Here is a 24,418-nt window from a genome sequence, read left to right on the forward strand (position 1 = left end):
GTCATAGTTGAAGTGTACCTATGATGACAATTACAGGCCTTTCTCAACTTTTTAAGTGGGAGAACTTGCACAATTGGTGGCTGACTAAATACTTTTTTTGCCCCACTGTATACCCCCGCTGTTGAGTGGAACAAACTACCACAGAAACTCAAAGCCATACCAACCATAACCACTTCTTAAAATAATGTCAAAAGCTGGTTAATGTGTGAACAGTACAACCTTTTTGTCTGTATCTCTGTAATGTGTCTGTATCTATGTAATTATATATATCAGTGCATTCTTAGAAAAAAGGGTTACAAAAGGGTTCTGTGGCTGTCCCCATAAGAGAACCCTTTTTGGTTCCATGTAGAACCCTCTGTGGAAAGGGGGGGTTCTACCTAGAACCAAAATGGGTTATTTGAAGGGTCCTCCTATGGGGACAGCCAAATAACTTTTTTATTTTTTATAAGAGTGTGCCTTTAGAATGTATTCATACCCCTTGACTTATTCCACATTTTGTTGTTACAGTTTGAATTCAAAATTGATTAAATAGTTTTTTTCTCAACCATCTATACACAACACCTCACAATGAGAGTGAAAACATGTTTTTAGACATTTGAGCAGCTTCAACAGTAAACTTCATTGATCATGCCAATGACATGGATGTCGATTAAGGCAGCCTGATTCAGAGGGGTTGGGTTAAATGCGGAAGACACATTTCAGTTGAATGCATTCAGTTGTACAACTAGGTGTCCCCCTTTCACTTTCCTTTAGAAATAAAAATCTAATATTACAAGCAGAGGCATATCAACATAAATTGATCATGTCCTTTAAGATATGTGAGGGTAGCCAACTATTTGGCATGTAGTCAGCTAGCTAGCTAAGCAGACAACATGTCATTTAGCTGCTTCATCAGAGATTAGGCTTTTGGAAAGACATTCACAAGTTCTCATTCTAGTAAAGTTGTCATCACCACTATAGATGGCAAGCAAATCAAACAATATTTGGATATAGCCATCTAGTTTATTCCCTGGAAGTTAGTTTGTTAATTGGCCATATTGATGTATTATTAGCTAGCTAGCTAGCCAATTTGAGAGAGGGAGCAATAACTCTATAAGGAAGACATCCCGTACAGAGCACCTGGATGTCCCATTGAAAGACCGAGGCGTCTCCGGGTGAGAGTGATGCGTATCGCTCAGCTTTGACTGCTTGGGGAGCCATCGAAGAGAGCAAAAACCAAGCCATGAGGTCGAAGGGATTGACCGTAGAGCTCCGAGACAGGATTGTGTCCAGGCACAGATCTGGGAAAGGGTACCAAAACATTTCTGCAGCATTGAAGGTCCCCAAGAACACCATGGCCTCCATCATTCTTAAAAGGAAGAAGTTTGGAACCACCAAGACTCTTCCTAGAGCTGGCCACCTGGCCAAACTGAGCAATAGGGGGAGAAGGATCTTTGTCAGGGAGGTGACCAAGATCTCGATGGTCACTCTGACAGAGCTCCAGAGTTGCACTGCGGAGATGGGAGAACCTTCCAGAAGGACAAGCATCACTGCAGCACTCCACCAATCAGGCCTTTATGGTAGAGTGGCCAGACAGAAGCCCCTTCTCAGTAAAAGGCACATGACAGCCGGCTTGGAGTTTGCCAAAAGGCACCTAAAGGACTCTCAGACCATGAGAAACAAGATTCTCTGGTGTAATGAAACAAAGATTGAACTCTTTGGCCTGAATGCCAAGCGTCACGCCAGGAGGAAACCTGGCACCATCCCTATGGTGAAGCATGGGTGACAGCATCATGTTGTGGTTTTTCAGCGGCAGGGACTGGGAGACTAGTCAGAATTGAGGGAAAGATTAACGGAGCAAAGTACAGAGAGATCTTTGATGAAAACCTACTCCAGAAAACTCAGGACCTCAGACTGGGGCGAATGTTCACCTTCCAACAGGACAACAGTCCTAAGCACACAGCCAAGACAATGCAGGAGTGGCTTCAGGACAATCTCTGAATGTCCTTGAGCGGCCCAGCCAGAGCCCAGACTTGAACGCGATCAAACATCTCTGGAGAGACCTGAAAACAGCTGTGCAGCAATGCTCCCCTCCCAACCTGTCAGAGCTTGAGAGGATCTGCAGAGAAAAATGGGAGAAACTCCTTGAAATATCCTTGATTTGTTCGTCAAAAGAGAGATCAGGGTCCAGAGTAACGCTGAGGTCCTTCACAGTTTTATTTGAGATGAGAGTGCAACCATCAATATTAATTGTCATATCTAACAGAAGATCTCTATGCTTCTTGGGACCTAGAACTAGCATCTCTGTTTTGTCTGAGTTTAAAATTAAAATATTTGCCTACATCCACTTCCTTGTCTGAAACACAGGGTAGGCAATTTTGGGGCTTCACCATGTTCCATCGAAATGTACAGCTGTGTATCGTCCGCATAGCAGTGAAAGTTAACATTATGCTTCCGAATGACATCACCAAGAGGTCAAATATATAGTGAAAACAATAGTGGTCCTAAAACAGAACCCTGAGGAACACAGAAAAGTACAATTGATTTGTCAGAGGAAAAACCATCCAGAGACAAACTGATATCTTTCCGACAGATAAGATCTAAATCAGGCCAGAACTTGTCCATGTAGGCCAATTAGGGTTTCAATCTCTCCAAAAGAATGTGGTAATCGATAGTGTCAAAAGCAGCACTAAAGTCAAGGAGCACGAGGACAGATGTAGAGCCTTGGTCTGACACCATTAAAAGGTAATTTACCACCTTCACGAGTACAGTCTCAGTGCTATGATGGGGTCTAAAACCGAACTGAAGCGTTTCATATACATTGTTTGTATTTTGGAAGGCGGTGACAACAGCCTTTTCTACGAATTGGAGATTCGATATTGTCCAATATTTTTGTCTTTTCAAGAGAGTCTTTATTCCTGCCACTTTTAGTGAGTTTGGTACACATCCGGTGGATTGGGAGCCGTTTATTATGTTCAACATAGCATATGTTCAACACAGTTTGGTATGGCACCATTTCCATTCAAATTATCTGGAAGCTTGCTTCAGGGCTTGGGTATTATCTGTGTACCAGGGAGCTGGTTTCTTATGACAAATGTTTTCTTTTTTTTAGCAGTACGACTGCATCTAGGGTATTACATTTAATTCCTCAGGTGGTTAACCAATTTTTGTACTCTGACGTCCTTGGGTAGGTGGATGGAGTGTGGAAGAGCATTTAGGAATCTTTGGGTTGTATGAGAATTTATAGCACAACTTTTGATCATTCTTGGTTGGGGTCTAAGCAGATTATTTGTTTGCGATTGCAAACGTAATAAAGTCACAACTGGCCTCATGGTGAAAATTCTTTGTGGTTTCCTTCCTCTCCGGCAACTGAGTTAGGAAGGCCACCTGTGTCTTTGTAGTGACTGGGTGTATTTACAGTATATACACCATCAAAAGTGTAATTAATAACTTCACCATGCTCAAAGGGATATTCAAGGTCTGCTTTTTTTTTAATGACAATTTTTTTTTTTTACCAATAGGTGCCCTTCTTTTCAAGGTATTGGAAAACCTCCCTGGACTTTGTTGTTGAAACTGTTTTAAATATACTGCTTGACTGAGGGACCTTACAGATAATTGTATGTGTGTGGTACGGAGATAGGTAGTCGTTTAAAAATAGTGTTAAACACTATTATTGTACACAGTGAATCCATGCAATTTATGGGACTTGTTAAGTCCATTTTTACTCCTGAACATATTTAGGCTTGTCATAACAAAGGGGTTGAATACTTAACACACCAAAGACTACTTGAAATATAAAACAATGCAATTTCTTCCACATAACAGTAAGTCTATCCTAGAAAAGCACTTTGTATAAAGTTAAGTGTATAAATATTTACAAACAGTTATATACATCTATGCATCCTTATGTCCTCCTTTCCACAAAGTACAGCAATCAGAATGTGGACAATGAAGGCAACATGTCCTTGACTCAACAGGAGTCAGTTGTCTGTCCTCAGTCGAAGGCCAGTGTCTCTGGCTCTCCAGTGGCGGAGCGAGGAGCAGACAGAGTGCCTGACTTCTGACCCTCCGCTAAGGCTTTGAAATGCTGAAACAAGGAGATGTTTTTTAGTAAGGGAGGACTAAACATTATCATTGAAAAATAGCTAAATAAGTTACATTACTATGGACATTTTACCAAATTGTGCTATTTATAGTTTGTTTATGGCGCTGTTCTGCAAAATTGGCTTTATAATCATTTTGTCAGAATAAAACTATTGAAAGAACATGACAATCACAGCAAGGATGATGACAATGTCATCCCAATGGTCCCTGCCTAACTGAAAGTTAGACGAGTAAATACTGTGGTACCTGTGAGTTTTTGAACTCAGAGTAAAGAGTGAACAGCACATGGAGTGAGTGAATCCGGCTCTTATAGATGGGGATGTCGAGGATGCCTTTGAGAGTGGAAAAAACAAGGGTTGTACTCAGTAAGGCATAACAAAAAAACTGAAATTGGCATTTCATAGGAGTCCAGATTGTCCCACCCCATTTTATCCAAATGTGTTACAAAAGCAGACAGACGTTGTTGAATGCATTGTGTGCAGAGAATTTGAAAAACTCACCACATATGACCTCAATATACTCGGTCAGATCACAATTGATATCGGCCGTTGGTAGACTAACCTAGAAAAAGGCGAGAAAGGGTTGCGGGAGGAGAAAACAGAAAACAGTTTTGACAATGGTTGGGCTTTTGCATTCTGTGCAAAGGGAAAGGAACACAGCAACTCATAAAGGACAGCAGAAGTTGATAAGAAAGCTTTATTGTTAGACTGTTGCCCTATATACATAGACATTGAACGCTGGTCACAATTATAAAATGTTAACACTGATTTACCCACTTCATATGTATATACTGTATTCTAGTCAACGCTCATCCTATATAACTACTGCTGTACACACCTTTTCATATACTGTCTATACACACCATCATATACACTGTGTGTACAAAACATTAGGAACACCTGCACTTTCCAAGACAGACTGACCAGGTGAATCCAGGTGGAAGCTATGATCCCTTATTGATGTCACTTGTTAATAAATCCACTTCAAATCAGTGTAGATGAAGAAGAGGAGACAGGTTAAAGAAAGATTTTTAAGTCGAGAGACACTTGAGGCATGGATTGTGTATGTGTGTTCAGAGGTTGAATGGGTAAGACAAAAGATTTAAGTGACTTTGAACATGGTATGGTAGTAGGTGCCAGGGACACCGGTTTGAGTGTGTCAAGAACTGCAACGTTGCTGGGTTTTTCCATGCTCAACAGTTTCCCATGTGTATCAAGAATGGTCCACCTCCCAAAGGACATCCAGACAACTCGACACAACTGTGGGAAGCATTGGGGTCAACATGGACCAGCATCCATTGGGAACGCTTTAGACACCTTGCCGAGTCCATGGCTGTTCTGAGGTCAAAGGGGGGTGCAGCTCAATATTAGGAAGGTTCCTAATGTTTTGTACACTCAGTGTACATATATACTGAACAAAACTATAAACGCAACATGGAGTGTTGGTTTCATAAGCCGAAATAAAACATCCCAGAAATGTTCCATACCTACAAAAAGCTTATTTCTCTCAAATGTTGTACCAATTTCTTTACATCTGTTAGTGAGCATTTCTCCTTTGCCAAGATAACCTATCCACCTGACAGGTGTGGCATATCAAGAAGCTGATTAAACAGCATGATCATTACACAGGTGCACCTTGTGCTGGGGACAATAAATGGCCACTCTAAAATGTGAATTTTTATCACACCACACAATGCCACAGATGTGCAATTAGCATGCTGACTGCGGGAATGTCCACCAGAGCTGATGCCAAAGGATTAAATGTTAATTTCTCTACCATAATTCGCCAACAATTTGGCAGTACGTCCAACCGGCCTCACAACCGCAGACCACGCCAGTCCAGGACCTGCACATCTGGCTTCTTTACCTGTGGGATCATCTAAGACAAGCCACCCAAACAGCTGATGAAGCTGAGGAGTATTTCTGTCTGAAATAAAGCCCTTTTGTAGGGAAAAACTCATTCTGATTGGGTGAGCCTGGCACCCAAGTGGGTGGGACTATGCCACCCATGGCTGCCCCCCTGCCCAGTCATGTGAAATCCATAGATTAGGGCTTACTGAATTAATTTCAATTGATTGAGTTCCTTATATGAGCTGTAACTTAGTAAATTAGTTGAAATTGTTGCATGTTGCGTTTATATTTTTGTTCAGTACACATACACACACATACATACAGTGCCTTGCGAAAGTATTCGGCCCCCTTGAACTTTGCGACCTTTTGCCACATTTCAGGCTTCAAACAAAGATATAAAACTGTATTTTTTGTGAAGAATCAACAACAAGTGGGACACAATCATGAAGTGGAACAACATTTATTGGATATTTCAAACTTGAAAAATTGGGCGTGCAAAATTATTCAGCCCCTTTACTTTCAGTGCAGCAAACTCTCTCCAGAAGTTCAGTGAGGATCTCTGAATGATCCAATGTTGACCTAAATGACTAATGATGATAAATACAATCCACCTGTGTGTAATCAAGTCTCCGTATAAATGCACCTGCACTGTGATAGTCTCAGAGGTCCGTTAAAAGCGCAGAGAGCATCATGAAGAACAAGGAACACACCAGGCAGGTCCGAGATACTGTTGTGAAGAAGTTTAAAGCCGGATTTGGATACAAAAAGATTTCCCAAGCTTTAAACATCCCAAGGAGCACTGTGCAAGCGATAATATTGAAATGGAAGGAGTATCAGAACACTGCAAATCTACCAAGACCTGGCCGTCCCTCTAAACTTTCAGCTCATACAAGGAGAAGACTGATCAGAGATGCAGCCAAGAGGCCCATGATCACTCTGGATGAACTGCAGAGATCTACAGCTGAGGTGGGACACTCTGTCCATAGGACAACAATCAGTCGTATATTGCACAAATCTGGCCTTTATGGAAGAGTGGCAAGAAGAAAGCCATTTATTAAAGATATCCATAAAAAGTGTTGTTTAAAGTTTGCCACAAGCCACCTGGGAGACACACCAAACATGTGGAAGACGGTGCTCTGGTCAGATGAAACCAAAATTTAACTTTTTGGCAACAATGCAAAACGTTATGTTTGGCGTAAAAGCAACACAGCTCATCACCCTGAACACACCATCCCCACTGTCAAACATGGTGGTGGCAGCATCATGGTTTGGGCCTGCTTTTCTTCAGCAGGGACAGGGAAGATGGTTAAAATTGATGGGAAGATGGATGGAGCCAAATACAGGTCCATTCTGGAAGAACCTGATGGAGTCTGCAAAAGACCTGAAACTGGGACGGAGATTTGTCTTCCAACAAGACAATGATCCAAAACATAAAGCAAAATCTACAATGGAATGGTTCAAAAATAAACATATCCAGGTGTTAGAATGTCCAAGTCAAAGTCCAGACCTGAATCCAATCGAGAATCTGTGGAAAGAACTGAAAACTGCTGTTCACAAATGCTCTCCATCCAACCTCACTGAGCTCGAGCTGTTTTGCAAGGAGGAATGGGAAAAAATTTCAGTCTCTCGATGTGCAAAACTGATAGAGACACCCCAAGCGACTTACAGCTGTCATCGCAGCAAAAGGTGGCACTACAAATTATTAACTTAAGGGGGCTGAATAATTTTGCACGCCCAATTTTTCAGTTTTTGATTTGTTAAAAAAGTTTGAAATATCCAATAAATGTCGTTCCACTTCATGATTGTGTCCCACTTGTTGTTGATTCTTCACAAAAAAATACAGTTTTATATCTTTATGTTTGAAGCCTGAAATGTGGCAAAAGGTCGCAAAGTTCAAGGGGGCCGAATACTTTCGCAAGGCACTGTATATATATATATATAGCAAGTCAGTTAAGAACAAATTCTTATTTACAATGACGGCCTACCAGGGAACAGTGGGCTAACTGCCTTCAGGGGCAGAACGATAGATTTTCACCTTGCCAGCTTGGGGATTCGATCCAGCAACCTTTCGGTTATTGGTCCAACGCTCTAACCACTAGACTACCTGCCACCCCTATATTCCGGACTTTGATATTGCTTGTTCTGATTTCGTAATTTCCTTATTTTTATTTCTTGGATTTGTGTGTATTGTTTTGTATTGTTCGGTAACACTGCACTGTTGGCGCTAGAAACATAAGCATTCCACTGCACCTGCGATAACATCTGCAAAATATGTGTACACGACCAATAAAATAAAATCTGAGTATCCAAGGTGGGGTATGAAAATGAACCGTGGCCACAATGTGTCCAATTAAGGCTGCAATTACACAAGTCAACGCCAAAACAGGAAATGATAGACAGGAAGTAGCTAGCTAGCAGGTCAAATTGCTTGCTGTTTAAAATATCCATTGTTCCATAGATAGATGAGCAGATTCAGCTCAGGTTTGGTGACTAACCTTTCCAAGCAGCTCTTCAAATTCAGGTGGCCACTCCTGCATTAGAGTATCAATGTCTGGCATGGACCTGGAAAAATAGAATGTCACCCATCCTTTCATGCATATCAGTGGATACATTCCAAAGTCCATACTAGCACACCACATACATACATTCCTTCCTTCTTAGTAGTATGCACATTTGGCACAGAGTTTGGCACAGAGCCAGTGTCTATTTACCTTCACAGAAATCACAGAACTGACTTAGAATCAGATAATGGTCAGAGTCTGTGACAGTATCAGTACCAGTTCTAGCCAGTCCCAGATCTATTTGTGCTGTATAGCCAATTCTTATGGTCGTTGGCTACACAGCACAAACAGATCTGGGACCAGGTTAGGGCAGCACCAGTACTGTGAGGTAAAGTAAACATTTGCCTGGTGTAGTGGACGGTTGCTGGGGGTTTGGAGCGATGGAGCTCACTGATGCTCTCGATCCAATTCTCAATGGCTTTGGGGTTCTTCTCCGGGTTCTCCACACTTTTCACTTTCACCTCCTGTGCAGCGCACGGAGAGAAGGGATCAATGCATTTGCAGTGTGTGTCTGTCTGTCTGAAAGCAGTACCCATAGTTATGTGCACAGTCTGATGTAAATTGTGCCCGACTGTGGGGGATTTATAAACCGCACTGTGTTATACTTGTTGTACTTACAGCAATGTTGTGCTGCTTGCTGTTCTCAGAGAGCCACAGTGACAGGACAGTGGGGTCTGACTGCTTGGTGCAGGGCTCATCCAGGACCAACAGCCCCAGGTTGTCTGCTTTGCCATCGGGACGTGGGACCTGAGGTTACAATGGAACAAAGTCATTGACAGTAGCCCAGCTCGGAGAACTTATTATTAAAGTTTACACAAAATTGGACATTTCACCAGTGTGAAAAGCAGGGAAGAAAAGAATTGGCACCATAAAATAAATGTGAAGCTAAGAGAAAATGTGTTTGCTTGGTAATGCTCACTTTAAGGAAGGCATCAATGTCTCCCACTGCTGGGATGAAGTCGGGTATAAAGGGTTTAAGCTTGTGGTCTAGTTCAATGGTCTGAGGAGTATACCTGCAGATTCACAAACAATGTTACTAAAAAAAATATATATATATATATATATATATATATATAATAATAATATTTTAGTATATATATAATAATTCAGCGGAATTGTGGCTTGGAGCAGGGGCTGGTTTTCAGCCTGTGTAGAAACGTCAATAAGTGGCATATTCAGCTTGGTCAGCTGTAAATAAACACACACAGCTCTGTAGCTGAGCTGCAGGCGCCACTCACCGGGTAATGTACTGAAACAGCTCTTTGATCTCTGCAGTGACAGGAAGGTGGTCGTAGTCTGCCGGGTCATATGCCCTGCAAAGAAAAGCATCAGATTTGGGATGTTCGTCTGTTTACAATTAAAATTAACTACAGTGCTGTGAAAAAGTACTTGTCCCTTTTCTGATTTTCTCTATTTTTGCATATTTTTAAACTGAATTTTATCAGATCAACCAAAACCTAATATTAGATCAAGGGAACCTGAGTGAACAAATAACACAAAATGTTGATACTTCTTTCAATTATTTAATTAACAACATTATTCAAAACCCAATGCCCCTGTGTGAAAAAGTGATTGTCACCTTTAACTGCAATGACCGGAACCAAACGCTTCCTGTAGTTGTTGATTGGTCTCTCACGTCACTGAAGGAATTTTGTCCCACTTTTCCATGCAGAAATGCTTTAACTCAGCGGCAATAGTTGGTTTTCGAGAATTAACTTCTTGTTTCAGGTCCTACCACAACATCTCAATCAGGTTGAGGTCTGGACTTTGACTAAGCCAGTCGTAAACAATTTTTGTTGTTGTTGCTTTTCAGCCATTCTGATGTAGACTTGCTTGTGTGTTTTAGATTATTATCTTTCTGCATGACCCAGTTGTGCTTCAGCTCACAGACAGATGGCCTTTCATTCTCCTGTAGAATTCTCTGATACAGAGCAGAATTATGGTTCCTTCAATGATGGCAAGTTATCCAGGTCCTGAGGCAGCAAAACATACCCAAACCGTCACACTACCACCATCATGCTGAACAGTTGGTATGAGGTTCTTCCTGTGGAATGCAGTGTTTGGTGCCTTAGGACCTGGAGCACTTGCCATCATTGAAGGAACTATGGATACTGCCCTCTATTAGTACGTTTACATGCACACTAATCATTCGATATTAAATGGACTATGGCTTTAAGCCGAATACGGCATTAGTCATGTAAACACCTTACTCTGCTTATCTTAAATCAGTGTACGGTCATAATCGAAGTAAGCATACGCCGATTAAAACAACAGGTTTTCTGAGCAATCATTCAAATGATCAGGACATGTTAATGCCTTAAATTAGAATTACAGTGGTGTATTAGATCTGTGCATGTGCTAGCACTAGCAGCTCAAGCTTCCTTTTTTGCCGAAGTCAAAATTTGTTTTGGAAAAACTAAAAGTATGCATCTTAAAAATGGTTTTCCCATACGAACTTACAAATGTCCGAACTCAGAATCAAATAGGCATCACAACAATAACATGGTCGCTGTGGTGGAACGTTTATTTTGATTGACGATTTTCTGCAAGGTAGACTGATTTCAGATGTGTCCATGTAAACAGGCTTATTAGGGAAATCATTCTTCTTGCAAAGCATGTAAACGTTTTAAACAAACTATTATATTAAAATCGTATTATTGTGTGCATGTAACAGTCAGGCCATCCGTTCGTGAGCTGAAGCGCAGATGGTTCATGCAGCAAGACAATGATCCAAAACACAAACAAGTCTAGTGCGGACCCATCACACCTTTTTGCCCACATCAGAAGGTTTGAAACAAAGAATGGCTGCAACAAATGTAAAGTTTTCGAATGGCCTAGTCAAAACCAGACCTAAACCCAATTTAGGTGGCGGGACCTGAAACAAGCAGTTCATGCTCCAAAACCCACAAATGTCACTAAGTTAAAGCAGTTATGCATAGAAAAGTGGGATAGAATTCCTTCAAAGCGATGTGACACTGAAAAACAACTACAGGAAGCGTTTGGTTGCTGTCATTGCAGATAAAAAGGTGGCACAACCAGTGTTAGGGGGCAATTCTTCTTTCAGATAGGGGTTGCATAACTTTGTTTATTAAATAAGTGAAATAAGTATGACAAATGATTTGATATTTATTCACTCTGTTTCCCTTGATCTAATTTTAGGTTTAGGTTGAAGAACTGTTAAAATTCAGTGTCAAAAATATACAAAAATAGAAAAAAATCATTAAGGGGGCAGATACTTTTTCACAGCACAGTAAGTGAGTATGGGATGAAACAATATTTCTGTGATAAATGTTGAACACAGGACTGAGGGAGTTTTTCAGGATAAAAAAAAATAAAAATCACAGAATGGAACAAAGTAATGGCAAAATCCTAGAGGAAAACCTGGTTGTCTGATTTCCACCAGACACTGAGATGAATTCACCTTTCAGCAGGACAATAACCTAAAACACAAGGCCAAATCTACAATGGAGTTTCTTACCAAGAAGACAGTGAATGTTCCTAAGTGGCCGAGTTACAGTTTTGACTTAAATCTAAGACCTGAAAATGGCTGTCTAACAATGATCGACAACCAATATGACAGAGCTTGAAGAACTTTGAAAATAATAAATGGGCAAATATTGCACAAACCAGGTGTGAAAAGCTCTTAAGAGACCTACCCAGAAAGACGCTACCAAAGTTGCTTCTATAAAGTATTGACTCAGGAAGCTGCATAAAGCATTTTGTGAAATTATCCTCCATTCAGATTTGTTCCTATTAGAAAATATGACTTTTCCCTGTACCTGGCCTCAATAGAACTGCCACTTATTCAATTCTAAAACTGACCTGCACGTATAGCTCGGATCATCTTCTGTTGTCTTCTCCCTATCGAGATACTTAACCATTTCTGGCCCTGGCTGTCTGCTCACAAAATGTACATGGTTATTATTATGAGCATATAGGACCTTCATGTAACAACTCAAAGACCTCTCTCCTCACCTCCTTCTTAACCCGCATAGGGGGAGAAGATCCAAAGTCCCTTCAATCGGACCTTCTCCTCCAATGTGTTTTAAGATACTCAACTATCTCGGACTCTGGCTGCCTGCTCACAAAATGAACACAGTTATGATGAGCATACAAGACCTTCATTTGACAACTCAAAGATGTTCATGCCAAGTTTGAGGCCCTAAACACTGGCATCAAAACATTTTGTGGGTCCGCCTACTTTGGATCCAATGAGCTGAGGATTTAAAACACTATGTGTCCAACTTACTAAGATGGTATAATGGTGTGTGTGAAAAATATATATATATCGTTGATCAACATTTTAAGCTAAACATTCTGATCTGTCGCATGAGCCTCATTGCTTTTAGAGCGTTTTCTGCATGTAGCCTAAAGGCCTAGGCTATTATATGAAATAGGCTATTTCATTCTCGCACAGAACAACATACTTTTCTACTATGGGGTGAGGTAGATTGACATACATACTTTTCTACTATGGGGGATAGTAGATTGACATAGGCTAGTGATTTACTGTTCGTTACTCGCCTTGATGGCTGAGGAAAAGTAAATGTGGACAGTTATTGTAACATAAGCGGCACTTGAGTTTCAAGTTTGGGGAAGCTATTCTTACCATAAAAAAATGCACCTTTATAATAAACCATTCCATGCATCCTCGCATTTGCAGACTTTCTACTATAACTCAAATCTCTGTTCGCAAAAAGACTGTTCAATACGGCACATAGTGGTGTAGAGTTGGCCTAGGCTATTTCATGTGGGCCTTTCATAAACACATTTCATGCAATTCTACTACATTTTCTATGACTGGAGACATTAGCAGAAACCTTTTTTAATACGACAAAAATTCAGTTGTGGAAAAAGTACGCAATTGTCATACTTCAGTAAAAGTAAAGATACATTAACAGAAAATGACTGAAGTGAAAGTCACCCAGTAAAATACTACTAGAGTAAAAGTCTAAAAGTATTTAGTTTTAAATATACTTAAGTATATTTTTGAAATTACATTTACTTTTGATACTTAAGTATCAAAAGTAAAAGTATAAATAATTTCAAATGACTTCTATTCGGCAATCCAAAGCAGGACAATTTCCTTTTTATTTATTTAAATTTTTTAATGTTGATTTACTGATAATCAAGGGCACACTCCAACATTAAGATATAATTTACAAATGAAGCACATATTTAGTGAGTTCGCCAGATCAGAGGTAGTAGGGATGGCCAGGGATGTTCTCTTGATAAGTCTGTGAATTTAACAATTGTCATGTCCTGTTAAGCATTCAAAATGTAATGACTACTTGTGGGTGTCAGGGAAAATGTATGAAGTAAAAAGTACATTATTTTCCTTAGGAATGTAGTGGAGTAAAAGTAAAAGTTACCCCAAAAAACTACTTAAGCAGTACTTTATTTTTACCTAAGTATTTTACACCACTGCAAAAATGACAAGGTAGCCTACTCTGGGCCTACGTAAAGGGGAGAAACAAATACAATGACATCCATTTAACCTGAAGGAAGAAGAATTATTGTCCAAAAACACACGAAAGTGGCACTGACTCAATGATAAAGACAGTGAATATCCACATTCACCGTGGATATGGCTGGTGTTCTCCGCTGGTGCCAATAAGATAGCCTTTCGCTCAAATAAGTTGAGAATTGTCATAATTAAAATATTGAAGTCTTTTCATTGTCTTCCATTTAGGCCTACAGCAATAGCCATTTTGCTTTCCAAACTGCTTTTCTGTGATATTTTTTTATTTTTTATTAAAAACTATTGCGATATGCCTGGCTGGGTCTCTGCTTTTCACTAATAGTTGAAACTAAACAATCATTTATTTGATATTTGCCACTCTCTCTTGCACAAATTGCAGGCCCTTCCGACTGTAGGCTATGCGATTTAAAACAAACCTTAGCTTTTTGGTGTAGTAACCCATTTGGAATGATTTTACTTATTTCAGTATAGACAGGAGTAAGCTATATACATTTGGCAATTTAAATCCATTTACTTTAGGGAAAGACTAGCTTCCCCTAACCTAATGCACGCACAGCCTTTGTATTCTAACATCTTCAAAATGCTCATCGGCAAGAATGACATTGCATTGGTGTTGCATGTTTTGTTAAGATTAATTACCATAAACTAAATGTGATTTCTGGCCTTCTGAGTACCTTGGCTGGACGCCCTAAACAGGTTGCGCAACCAATGCATATGGATCTGGTAAATTTCTTAAATGCATGGAAAAAAACGTAAATGCTGCCAGTCAAATGTCCTGCGCCACATTTTCCTAATGGAAACCCTGGTGTGTGTGTGTTTACAGAGTTCTGTACATAGAGGCATTTTTTGTCTACTAGCAAACGTCACATTTGAGTGATGCGCATGCATACTCGCAACAAACAGCTTTGTAGCAGATAACTAGCTACAGTATACACTGATATTGGGACCATGACAAACCTAGCAGTGAGTGACCATGAAAACACGTTTGACCCAAGTTAAACAATTTAAAGGCAATGCTGCCAAATACTAATTGAGTGTATGCAAACCTCTGACCCACTGGGAATGTGATGAAAAAATACAAGCTGAAATAAATCACTCCACTATTATTCTGACATTTCACATTCTTAAAATAAAGTGGTGATCCTAACTGACCCAAGACAGGACATTTTTACTAGGATTAAATGTCCGGAATTGTGAAAAACTGAGTTTAAATGTATTTGGCTAAGGCGTATGTAAACTTCCGACTTCAACTGTGTGCGTGTGCGTGTGTGTGTATGTATATATATATATATCTTCATTCATTCCTACTTAGATTTGTATGTATTGGGTATATGTTGTGTAATTTGTTAGATATTACTGCACTGTTGGAGCTAGAAGCACAAGCATTTTTCTACACCCGCAATAACATCTGCTAATCACGTGTATGTGACCAATACATTTTCATTGATCAGCTTCTTAATATGCCACACCTGTCATGTCAGGTGGATGGATTATCTTGGCAAAGGAGAAATTATCACTAAAAGGGATGTAAACAAATCTGTGAACACAATTTGAGAGAAGTATGCTTTTTGTGCATATGAAACATTTCGGGGATATTTTATTTCAGCTCATGAAACCAACACTTTACATGTTGTGTTTATATTTTTGCTCAGAATATATTATTTGTCCGGTTCTATTTGTGACCATTTACCTTGCCTCACTGGCTTGCTAGCGTATTAGGTAATCAATCCTCCGATGAAATCTGCGATGTTGTAGTAGACGATAACCATCTGATTACTTGTTTGCTGACTTGCATGAGCTGCATCTAAAGTTGAATGTGATCATACTCACTTCCATGTAAACAAACCAGATTCTGATTCGGAACTGCGCACATAACTATTCATGACGGGATCATATATCAGTATATGTGTCTATAACCTACTCAGTGTGTGCACTGAGATTTGACTGCACTCACCCTTCCGGGGCGGATCCCGGCTCACCCTCCTCTTCATCAGACTCAGTCTCATCCGAATCATCATCTTCCTCCTCCTCTTCTTCCTCATTCTCACTCAAGCCAGGCTGGCCGTTCCTTTGCTCCTTTTTTGGCTGTCGTTGGTAGAACACAAAAGATTGTCATAAAATATCTACCTGAATGTGTTGGAATAGATACCTCTAGCTAGCTAATATACTTGGTCTGTCACCACCAGTCCAGTTCATGATATATTTAAGCAGTAAGGATCGAGCGGGTGTGGTATATGGCCAATATATCACAGCTAAGGGCTATTCTTATGTGCAACGCAGAGTACCTGGATACAGTCCTTAGCCTTGGTATATTGGCCATATACCATCAACCCCAGAGGTGCCTTATTGCTATAATAAACTGGTTACCAACATAATTAGAACAGTAAAAAAAATGTATTTGTCATACCTGTGGTATACCACAGCTTTCAGCCAATCAGCTTTCAGGCCTCGAACCACCCAGTTCATAACAATTCTTATACCATGGCATTGTTGAATGCTCGTTTCTGATTGGCTTGAAGGGCATTATAGCATATGCATCATCGTCTCTCACTCACAGCATATAATCAGCATGGTAGAATTCAATGACTAGTTCAGTCTTACATGTTCTACAGTACCAGTCAAAAGTTGACACACCAACTCTTTCCAGGGTTTTTCTTTATTTTTACTATTTCCTACATTGTAGAATAATAGTGAAGTAATCAAAACTATGAAATAACACATGGAATTATTATGTAGTATCCAAAAGAGTGTTAAACAAATCAAAATACATTTTATATTTGATATTCTTCAAAGTAGCCACCCTTTACCTTCATGACAGCTTGCACACTCTTGGCATTCTCTCAATCAGCTTCATGAGGTAGCCACCTGGAATGCATTTCAAGCTTCTTAATGCATTTGAGGCAATCAGTTGTGTTGTGAATCGTACTACACCGGCTCAGACGCTCGTTGGATCTGCCAGGGCTTGCAAAATATTACAGACTACAAAAGGTTTTACAGCTGCACCATCGAGAGCATGGTTGCATCACTTCCTGGTATGGCAACTGCTTGGCCTCCGACCGCAAGGCACTACATTGGGTAGTGCGTATGGCCCAGTACATCACCGGGGTCAAGCTTCCTGCCATCCAGGACCTCTATACCAGGCGGTGTCAGAAGAAGGCCCTAAAAATTGTCAAAGACTCCAGCCACCCTAGTCATAGAGGCTTCTAAACAGCTTCTACCATAAGACTCATAAACAGCTAATCAAATGGCTACCCACACTATTTGCACCACCCGCTGCTACTCTCAGATATTATCTATGCATAGCCACTTCAATAACCCTACCTGCATGTACATAATTACCTCGACACCAGTGCCCCCGCACCCTTACTCTGAACCGGTACCCCCTGTATATAGTCCCACTATTGTTATTTACAGCTGCTCCTTAATTATTTGTGTTTATCTCTTACTTTTTAAAATGTATTTTGTTAAAACTGCATTGTTGGTTTAAGGGCTTGTACAGGTATGCCTGTAAAAGGTTGTTTGTGGAATTTCTTGCTTCTTAATGCGTTTGAGCCAATCAGTTGTGCTGTGAATCGTACTACACCGGCTCAGACGCTCGTCGGATGTGCCATGGCTTGCAAAATATTAGACTACAAAGGAAAGCACAACCGAGACCTGCACAGTGACACGAGCCTACCAGACGAGCTAAATCACTTCTATGCTCGCTTCGAGTCAAGTAACACCGAAACATGCATGAGAGCATCAGCTGGTCTGGATGACTGTGTGATCACGCTCTCCTCAGCCAATGTGAGTAAGACCTTTAAACAGGTCAACATTCACAAGGCCAGACGGATTACCAGGATGTCTACTCTGAGCATGCGTCGACAAACTTGCAAGTGTCTTCACTGACATGTTCAACCTCTCCTTGTCCGAGTCTGTAGACCACCATAGTCCCTGTGCCCAAGAACACTAAGGTAACATGCCTAAATGACTACAGACCCGTAACACTCAAATCTGTAGCCATGAAATGCTTTGAAAGGCTGGTCATGGCTCACATCAACATCATTATCCCAGAAACCCTAGACACACTCCAATTTGCATACCGCACTAACAAATCCACAGATGATGCAATCTCTATTGAACTCCACACTGCCCTATCCCACCTGGACAAAAGGAACAGCTATGTGAGAATGCTATTCATTGACTACAGCTCAGCGTTCAACACCATAATGCCCTCAAAGCTCATCACTAAGCTAAGGACCCTAGGACTAAACACCTCCCTCTGCAACTGGATCCTTGACTTCCTGACGGGCCGCCCCCTAGGTGGTAAGGGGAGGTAACAACACATCAGCCACGCTGATCCTCAATACCCTACGACTAAACACCTCCCTCTGCAACTGGATCCTTGACTTCCTGACGGGCCGCCGCCTAGGTGGTAAGGGGAGGTAACAACACATCAGCCACGCTGATCCTCAATACGGGGTCCCCTCAGGGGTGCATGCTCAGTCCCCTCCTGTACTCCCAGTTCACGCATAACTGCACGGCCAGGCACAACTCCAACACCATTATTATTTTTGCTGATGACAACAGTTTTTAGGCCTGATCAGCGAAAACGATGAGACAGCCTATAGCGAGGAGGTTAGAGACCTGACCATGTGGTGCAAGGACAACAACCTCTCCCTCAATGTGTTCAAGATAAAGGAGATGATGTGAACAACAGGAAAAGGCAGACCGAGTACGCCCCATTCTCATCGACGGGGTTGTAGTGGAGCAGGTTGAGAGCTTCAAGTTCCTTGGCCTCTGCCATCCAGGACCTCTATACCAGGTGGTGTCAGAAGAAGGCCCTAAAAATTGTCAAAGACTCCAGCCACCCTAGTCATAGAGGCTTCTAAACAGCTTCTACCATAAGACTCATAAACAGCTAATCAAATGGCTACCCACACTATTTGCACCACCCGCTGCTACTCTCAGATATTATCTATGCATAGCCACTTCAATAACCCTACCTGCATGTACATAATTACCTCGACACCAGTGCCCCCGCACCCTTACTCTGAACCGGTACCCCCTGTATATAGTCCCACTATTGTTATTTACAGCTGCTCCTTAATCATTTGTTTTTATCTCTTACTTTTTTAAATGCATTTTATTAAAACTGCATTGTTGATTAAGGGCTTGTAAGTAAGCATTTCACTGTAAGGTCTACACCTGTTGTATTAAGCACATGTGACAAATACAATTTGATTTGACAAGATAGGGGTGGTATACGGAAGATAGGGCTATTTGGTAAAAGACCAAGTACATAGTATGGCAAGAATAGCTCAAAAAACCAAAGAGAAATGACAGTCCATTATTACTTCAAGATATGAAGGTCAGTCAATGTGGGAAATTTCAAGAACTTTAAAGGTTTCTTCAAGTGCAGTCGCAAAATGAATCAAGCGCTATGATGAAACTGGCTCTCAAGAGGACCGCCACAGGAAAGGAAGACCCAGAGTTACCTCTGCTGCAGAGGATAAGTTCATTACAGTTACCAGCCTCAGAAATCACAACCCAAATAAATGATTCACAGAGATCAAGTAACAGACATCTCAACATCAACTGTTCAGAATAGACTATGTGAATCAGGTCTTCATTGTCGAATTGCTGCAAAGAAACAACTATTAAAGGACACCAATAAGAAGAGACTTGCATGGGTCAAGAAACACGAGCAATGGACATTAGACCGGTGGAAATCTGTCCTTTGTTCTGATTCATCCAAATTTGGGATTTTTGGTTCCAACCACTGTGTCATTGCGAGAAGCAGAGTAGATGAATGGATGATCTCCGCAAGTGTGGTTCCCACCGTGAAGCATGGAGGAGGAGTTGTGATGGTGCTTTTCTGGTGGCACTGTCAGTGATTTATTTACAATTGAAGGCACACAGCCTTCTGCAGCGACGCTTAGTGGGACTATCATTTGTTTTTCAACAGGACAATGACCCAACACACCTCTAGACAGGGCTATTTGCACAAGAAGGAGAGTGATGGAGTGCTGCATCAGATGATCTGGCCTCCACAATCAACCGACCTCAACCCAATTGAGATGGTTTGGGATGAGTTGAACCGCAGAGTGAACGAAAAGCAGCCAACAAGTGCTCAGCATATGTGGAAACTCCTTCAAGACTGTTGGAAAAATATTACAGGTGAAGCTGGTTGAGAGAATCCCAAGAGTGTGCAAAGCTCTCATCAAGGCAAAGGACGGCTACTTCGATGAATCTCAAATATATTTGGATTTGTTTAACAGTTTTTTGGTTACTACATGATTCCATTTGTGTTATTTCATAGTTTGGATGTCTTCACTATTATTCTAAATTCAGCAAAAAAATAAACATCCTTTTTTCAGGACCCTTTCTTTCAAAGAATTCGTAAAAATCCCAAAACTTCACAGATCTTCATTGTAAAGGGTTTAGACACTGTTTTCCATGCTTGTTCAATGAACCATAAACAATTAACTCTGAAAAACACCAAAAGAAAGATGCCCAGGGTCCCTGCTCATCTGCGTGAACATGCCTTAGGCATGCTGCAAGGAGGCATGAAGACTGCAGATGTGGTCAGGGCAATAAATTGCCATGTCCGTACTGTGAGACGCCTAAGACAGCGCTACAGGGAGACAGGATGGACAGCTGATCGTCCTCGCAGTGGCAGACCACGAGTAACAACACTTGCACAGGATTGGTACATCTGAACATTACACCTGCGGGACAGGTATAAGATGGCAACAACAACTGCCCAAGTTACACCAGGAACGCCCAACCCTCCATCAGTGCTCAGACTGTCCGCAATAGGCTGAGAGAAGCTGGACTGAGGGATTGTAGGCTTGTAAGGCAGGTCCTCAACAGACATCCCCGGCAACAACATCGCCTATGAGCACAAACCCACCGTCGCTGGACCAGACAGGACTGGCAAAAAGTGCTCTTCACGGTTTTGCCTCACCAGGGGTGATGGTCGGATTCGCGTTTATCATCGAAGGAATGAGTGTTACACCGAGGACTGTACTCTTTAGCGGGATTGATTTGGAGGTGGAGGTTCCGTCATGGTCTGGGGCGGTGTGTCACAGCATCATCAGACTGAACTTGTTGTCAATGCAGGCAATCTCAACGCTGTGCGTTACAGGGAAGACATCCTCCTCCCTCATGTGGTACCTTTCCTGCAGGCTCATCCTGACATGACCCTCCAGCCTTACAATGCCACCAGCCATACTGCTCATTCTATGTGTGATTTCCTGCAAGACAGGAATGTCAGTGTTCTGTCATGGCCAGCGAAGAGCCCCGATCTCAATCCCATTGAGCACGTCTGGGACCTGTTGGATCGGAGGGTGAGGGCTAGGGCTAGGGCCATTCCCCCCAGAAATGTCTGGAAACTTGCAGGTGCCTTGGTGGGAGAGTGGGCTAACATTTCACAGCAAGAACTGGCAAATCTGGTGCAGTCCATGAGGAGGAGATAGATGCACTGCAGTACTTAATGCAGCTGGTGCCCACACCAGATGCTGACTGTTACTTTTGACCCCCCCCTTGTTCAGGGACATATTATTCAATGTCTGTTAGTCACATGTCTGTGGAACATGTTCAGTTTACATCTCAGTTGTTGAATCTTTTTATGTTCTTACGTGTTAAGTTTGATGAAAATAAACGCAGTTGACAGTGAGAGGACGTTTATTTTTTTGCTGAGTTTACAATGTAGAAAATAGTAAAAATAAAGAAAACCCTTGAATGAGTAGGTGTGTCCAAACTTTTGACTGGTACTGTATGTTTGAGCTGCCTTTGAAAGCAAAAGTCAAATTGAAAACATGGTTGAATTTGATTTCATAATAGCAAGCTAGGACCAATGGGCTCTCCAGAAGGTGGTGCAGTCTGCCCAACGCATCACCGGGGGCACACCGCCTGCCCTCCAGGACACCTACATCACCCGATGTCACAGGAAGGCCAAAAAGATCATCAAGGACATCAACAAAGCATCCTTCACTCATGCTGCCAAACATACCCTCGTAAAACTGACCATCCTACCGATCCTCGACTTCAGCGATGTCATCTACAAAATACCCTCCAACACTCTACTCAACAAATTGGATGCAGTCTATCACAGTGCCATCCGTTTTGTCACCACTGCGACCTGTACCGCCTCTCCTTCCAGTTCTCTGCTGCCAATGACTGGAACGAACTGCAAAAATCTCTGAAGCTGGAGACTCTTACCTCCCTCACTAGCTTTAAGCATCAGCTGTCAGAGCAGCTCACAGATCAATGCACCTGTACATAGCTCATCTGTAAATAGCCCACCCAACCTACCTCATCCCCATACTGCATTTATTTATCTTGCTCCTTTGCACCCCAGTATCTCTACTTGCACATTCATCTTCTGCACACCCTACCTTTCCAGTGTTTAATTGCTATATTGTAATTACTTCGCCACCATGGCCTATTGATTGCCTTACCTCTCTTATCCTACCTCATTTGCACAAGCTGTATATAGATCTTTCTACTGTATAATTGATTGTATGTTTGTTTATTCCATGTGTAACTATATGTTGTTGTATGTGTCGAACTGCTTTGCTTTATCTTGGCCAGGTCGCAGTTGCAAATGAGAAATTGTTCTCAACTAGCCTACCTGGTTAAATAAAGGTGAAATAAAAAATGTTTTAAAAAAACACCCGAGCCATGGGCCTATTCACCCTGCTACCATCCAGAAGGAGAGGTCAGTACAGGTGCATCAAACCTGGGACCGAGAGACTGAAAAACTGCTTCTATCTCAAGGTCATCAGACTGTTAAATAGCCATCACTAGCCGGCTACCACCTGGTTACTCAACCTTGCACCTTAGAGGCTGCTGCCCCATATGCATAGACATGGGATCACTGGTCACCTTAATAATGGAACACTAGTCACTTTAATAATGTTTACATACTGCTTTACTCATTTCATATGTATATACTGTATTATATCCTACTGTATTTTAGTCAATGCCACTCCAACATTGCTTGTCCTAATATTTATATATTTCTTAATTACATTATTTTACTTTTAGATGTGTGTGTTGTTGTGGATTGTTAGATACTACTGCACTGTTGGAGCTAGGAAGACAAGCATTTCGCTACACCTGCAATAACATATGCTAAATAGGTGTATGTGACCAATAACATTTTATTTGATGGTTTGGTTAGCTAAACTAACACGTCTGTTTGTTTGGTTACCAGGGCAACTACTGTAGCTATCTAGTAAACTTGCTAGCTAATTCAGTGGCTGTTGGTGACATTTCGTGCATCAAATGTGTTAAATTATAGCCATAGCATAAATGGGATAATCAGCTCGGGGCTCTATGCGTTCTCCAGAATATAATGTTACTGCGTGGGAGGTCAGTTCCACTCTGCTTGCGCGTCATGGAACACACCTTCCACGTCATCCATTATTTTCTATAGAACGCGTAGCCCCTTGTTGATTGTTCCTTACATAATCACCTTTACATCGTCGTCAAATTCATCACTGCTGTTGTTCGCCATTTCATACAGCGGTCTGTTCTTTTTCCTTGAGACTTGTAAAGGGGAGAAAGTTGAGATGTTGTTAGCGATGAGGGGGTACAGTCGCAGCAGGGGTTGAACCAGCAGCAACCCTGTGCTTATGGTGAGAGTGCACTACCACCTGACTGTGCCATAATAAAATGTCCAGATATATTGGTAGAGGCCATAATGAACTCATATCGGGGTTAGGGTTGCTATAGGGTCTAATAAATAGCATCACGCAATTTGCTTCTGAATTGCATGAAATACACTTTTAGTACCTGGTCTTCGTGGAGTCGGTGTGTACACACTAGCGATTTCCTCGTAGTCGTTCACCTCCAGGCTCTCGTCATAGGGCTGGTTAGTTATGAGCTTAGTCTGAAGATGCGACAAATCACTTAATGACTTAACAACATGCAAACTATCCGAATGTAACATTAATGTTAAGGAATGTAGTAGGCTACATGCAAACTAGCTGGGCACGTTGGGTAGCTGGATAGCTAGCTAGCCAGTTAGCTAATGTGAGTTGTTGGCAGTACTTGTTGACAAGGCCACAGGAATTACATGTAAATAAACCCTGTTGGCTAGCTAACGTTGGCTAGCTAGCGTTGCCATAAAAGTTGGATACATGAGCAAAACTAGCATAAAAGGAGGAATGCATGAAATACCAATTCTGTACAGAATGTAGTGTGAACAATTATTTCGTGAATTTGTGAAAGATAATCTGATTTTTTGGTTACCTTCTGTTTCTCTGCTCTATCCATGAAAGCCAGTATACCGTCACCAAGGGATACCAAGTCTCGCGATGCCATCCTTTGTTGGCTCTCTTGGAGAGGTTAGAAATGGGAAATGGTACCACAAATTGTATACAAATCTTAGCACTACCACAGGAGGTTGGTGGCTCGTGGTAATGGCTGGAGCAGTATGAGTGGAATTGTAT

General features: G+C 41.5%; 1 protein-coding gene across 2 annotated transcripts; it reads right to left on the reverse strand.

The window, feature by feature from the left end:
* Window positions 1-3,672: 3,672 nt before the first annotated feature.
* Window positions 3,673-24,398, reverse strand: ift46 (intraflagellar transport 46 homolog (Chlamydomonas)). 2 transcript variants are annotated; one of them, XM_035781872.2, is made up of 13 exons: window positions 24,219-24,398; window positions 23,760-23,856; window positions 23,440-23,513; window positions 15,931-16,061; window positions 12,317-12,391; window positions 9,733-9,807; window positions 9,414-9,507; window positions 9,113-9,241; window positions 8,840-8,958; window positions 8,429-8,495; window positions 4,584-4,644; window positions 4,330-4,415; window positions 3,673-4,066 (listed from the first exon to the last, which is right to left on the reverse strand). In XM_035781872.2, exons 1-13 carry the CDS (start codon window positions 24,288-24,290, stop codon window positions 3,974-3,976), a joined length of 1,173 nt encoding a protein of 390 aa, XP_035637765.1. In that variant the 5' UTR covers window positions 24,291-24,398; the 3' UTR covers window positions 3,673-3,973. The 2 variants fall into 2 exon arrangements, with proteins under 2 accessions (XP_035637765.1, XP_035637766.1); XM_035781873.2 differs by lacking the exon at window positions 12,317-12,391 and having other exon boundaries at window positions 24,219-24,382.
* Window positions 24,399-24,418: the final 20 nt, after the last annotated feature.

This window comes from Oncorhynchus keta, chromosome 12 (genome assembly GCF_023373465.1).
Source record: "Oncorhynchus keta strain PuntledgeMale-10-30-2019 chromosome 12, Oket_V2, whole genome shotgun sequence".
Taxonomy (NCBI): Eukaryota; Metazoa; Chordata; class Actinopteri; order Salmoniformes; family Salmonidae; genus Oncorhynchus; species Oncorhynchus keta.

What these genes read in the sequence shown, in the direction of transcription:
- ift46 (XM_035781872.2), bottom strand. Translation starts at nt 24,290, where the DNA reads ATGGCATCGCGAGACTTGGTATCCCTTGGTGACGGTATACTGGCTTTC. An exon ending in GCAACCGTCCACTACACCAG is followed by an intron (nt 8,496 to 8,839) that starts GCAAATGTTTAC and finishes CTATTTTTCCAG; the next exon opens with GTCCATGCCAGACATTGATA. An exon ending in GTATATTGAGGTCATATGTG is followed by an intron (nt 4,416 to 4,583) that starts GTGAGTTTTTCA and finishes CCACTCTCAAAG; the next exon opens with GCATCCTCGACATCCCCATC.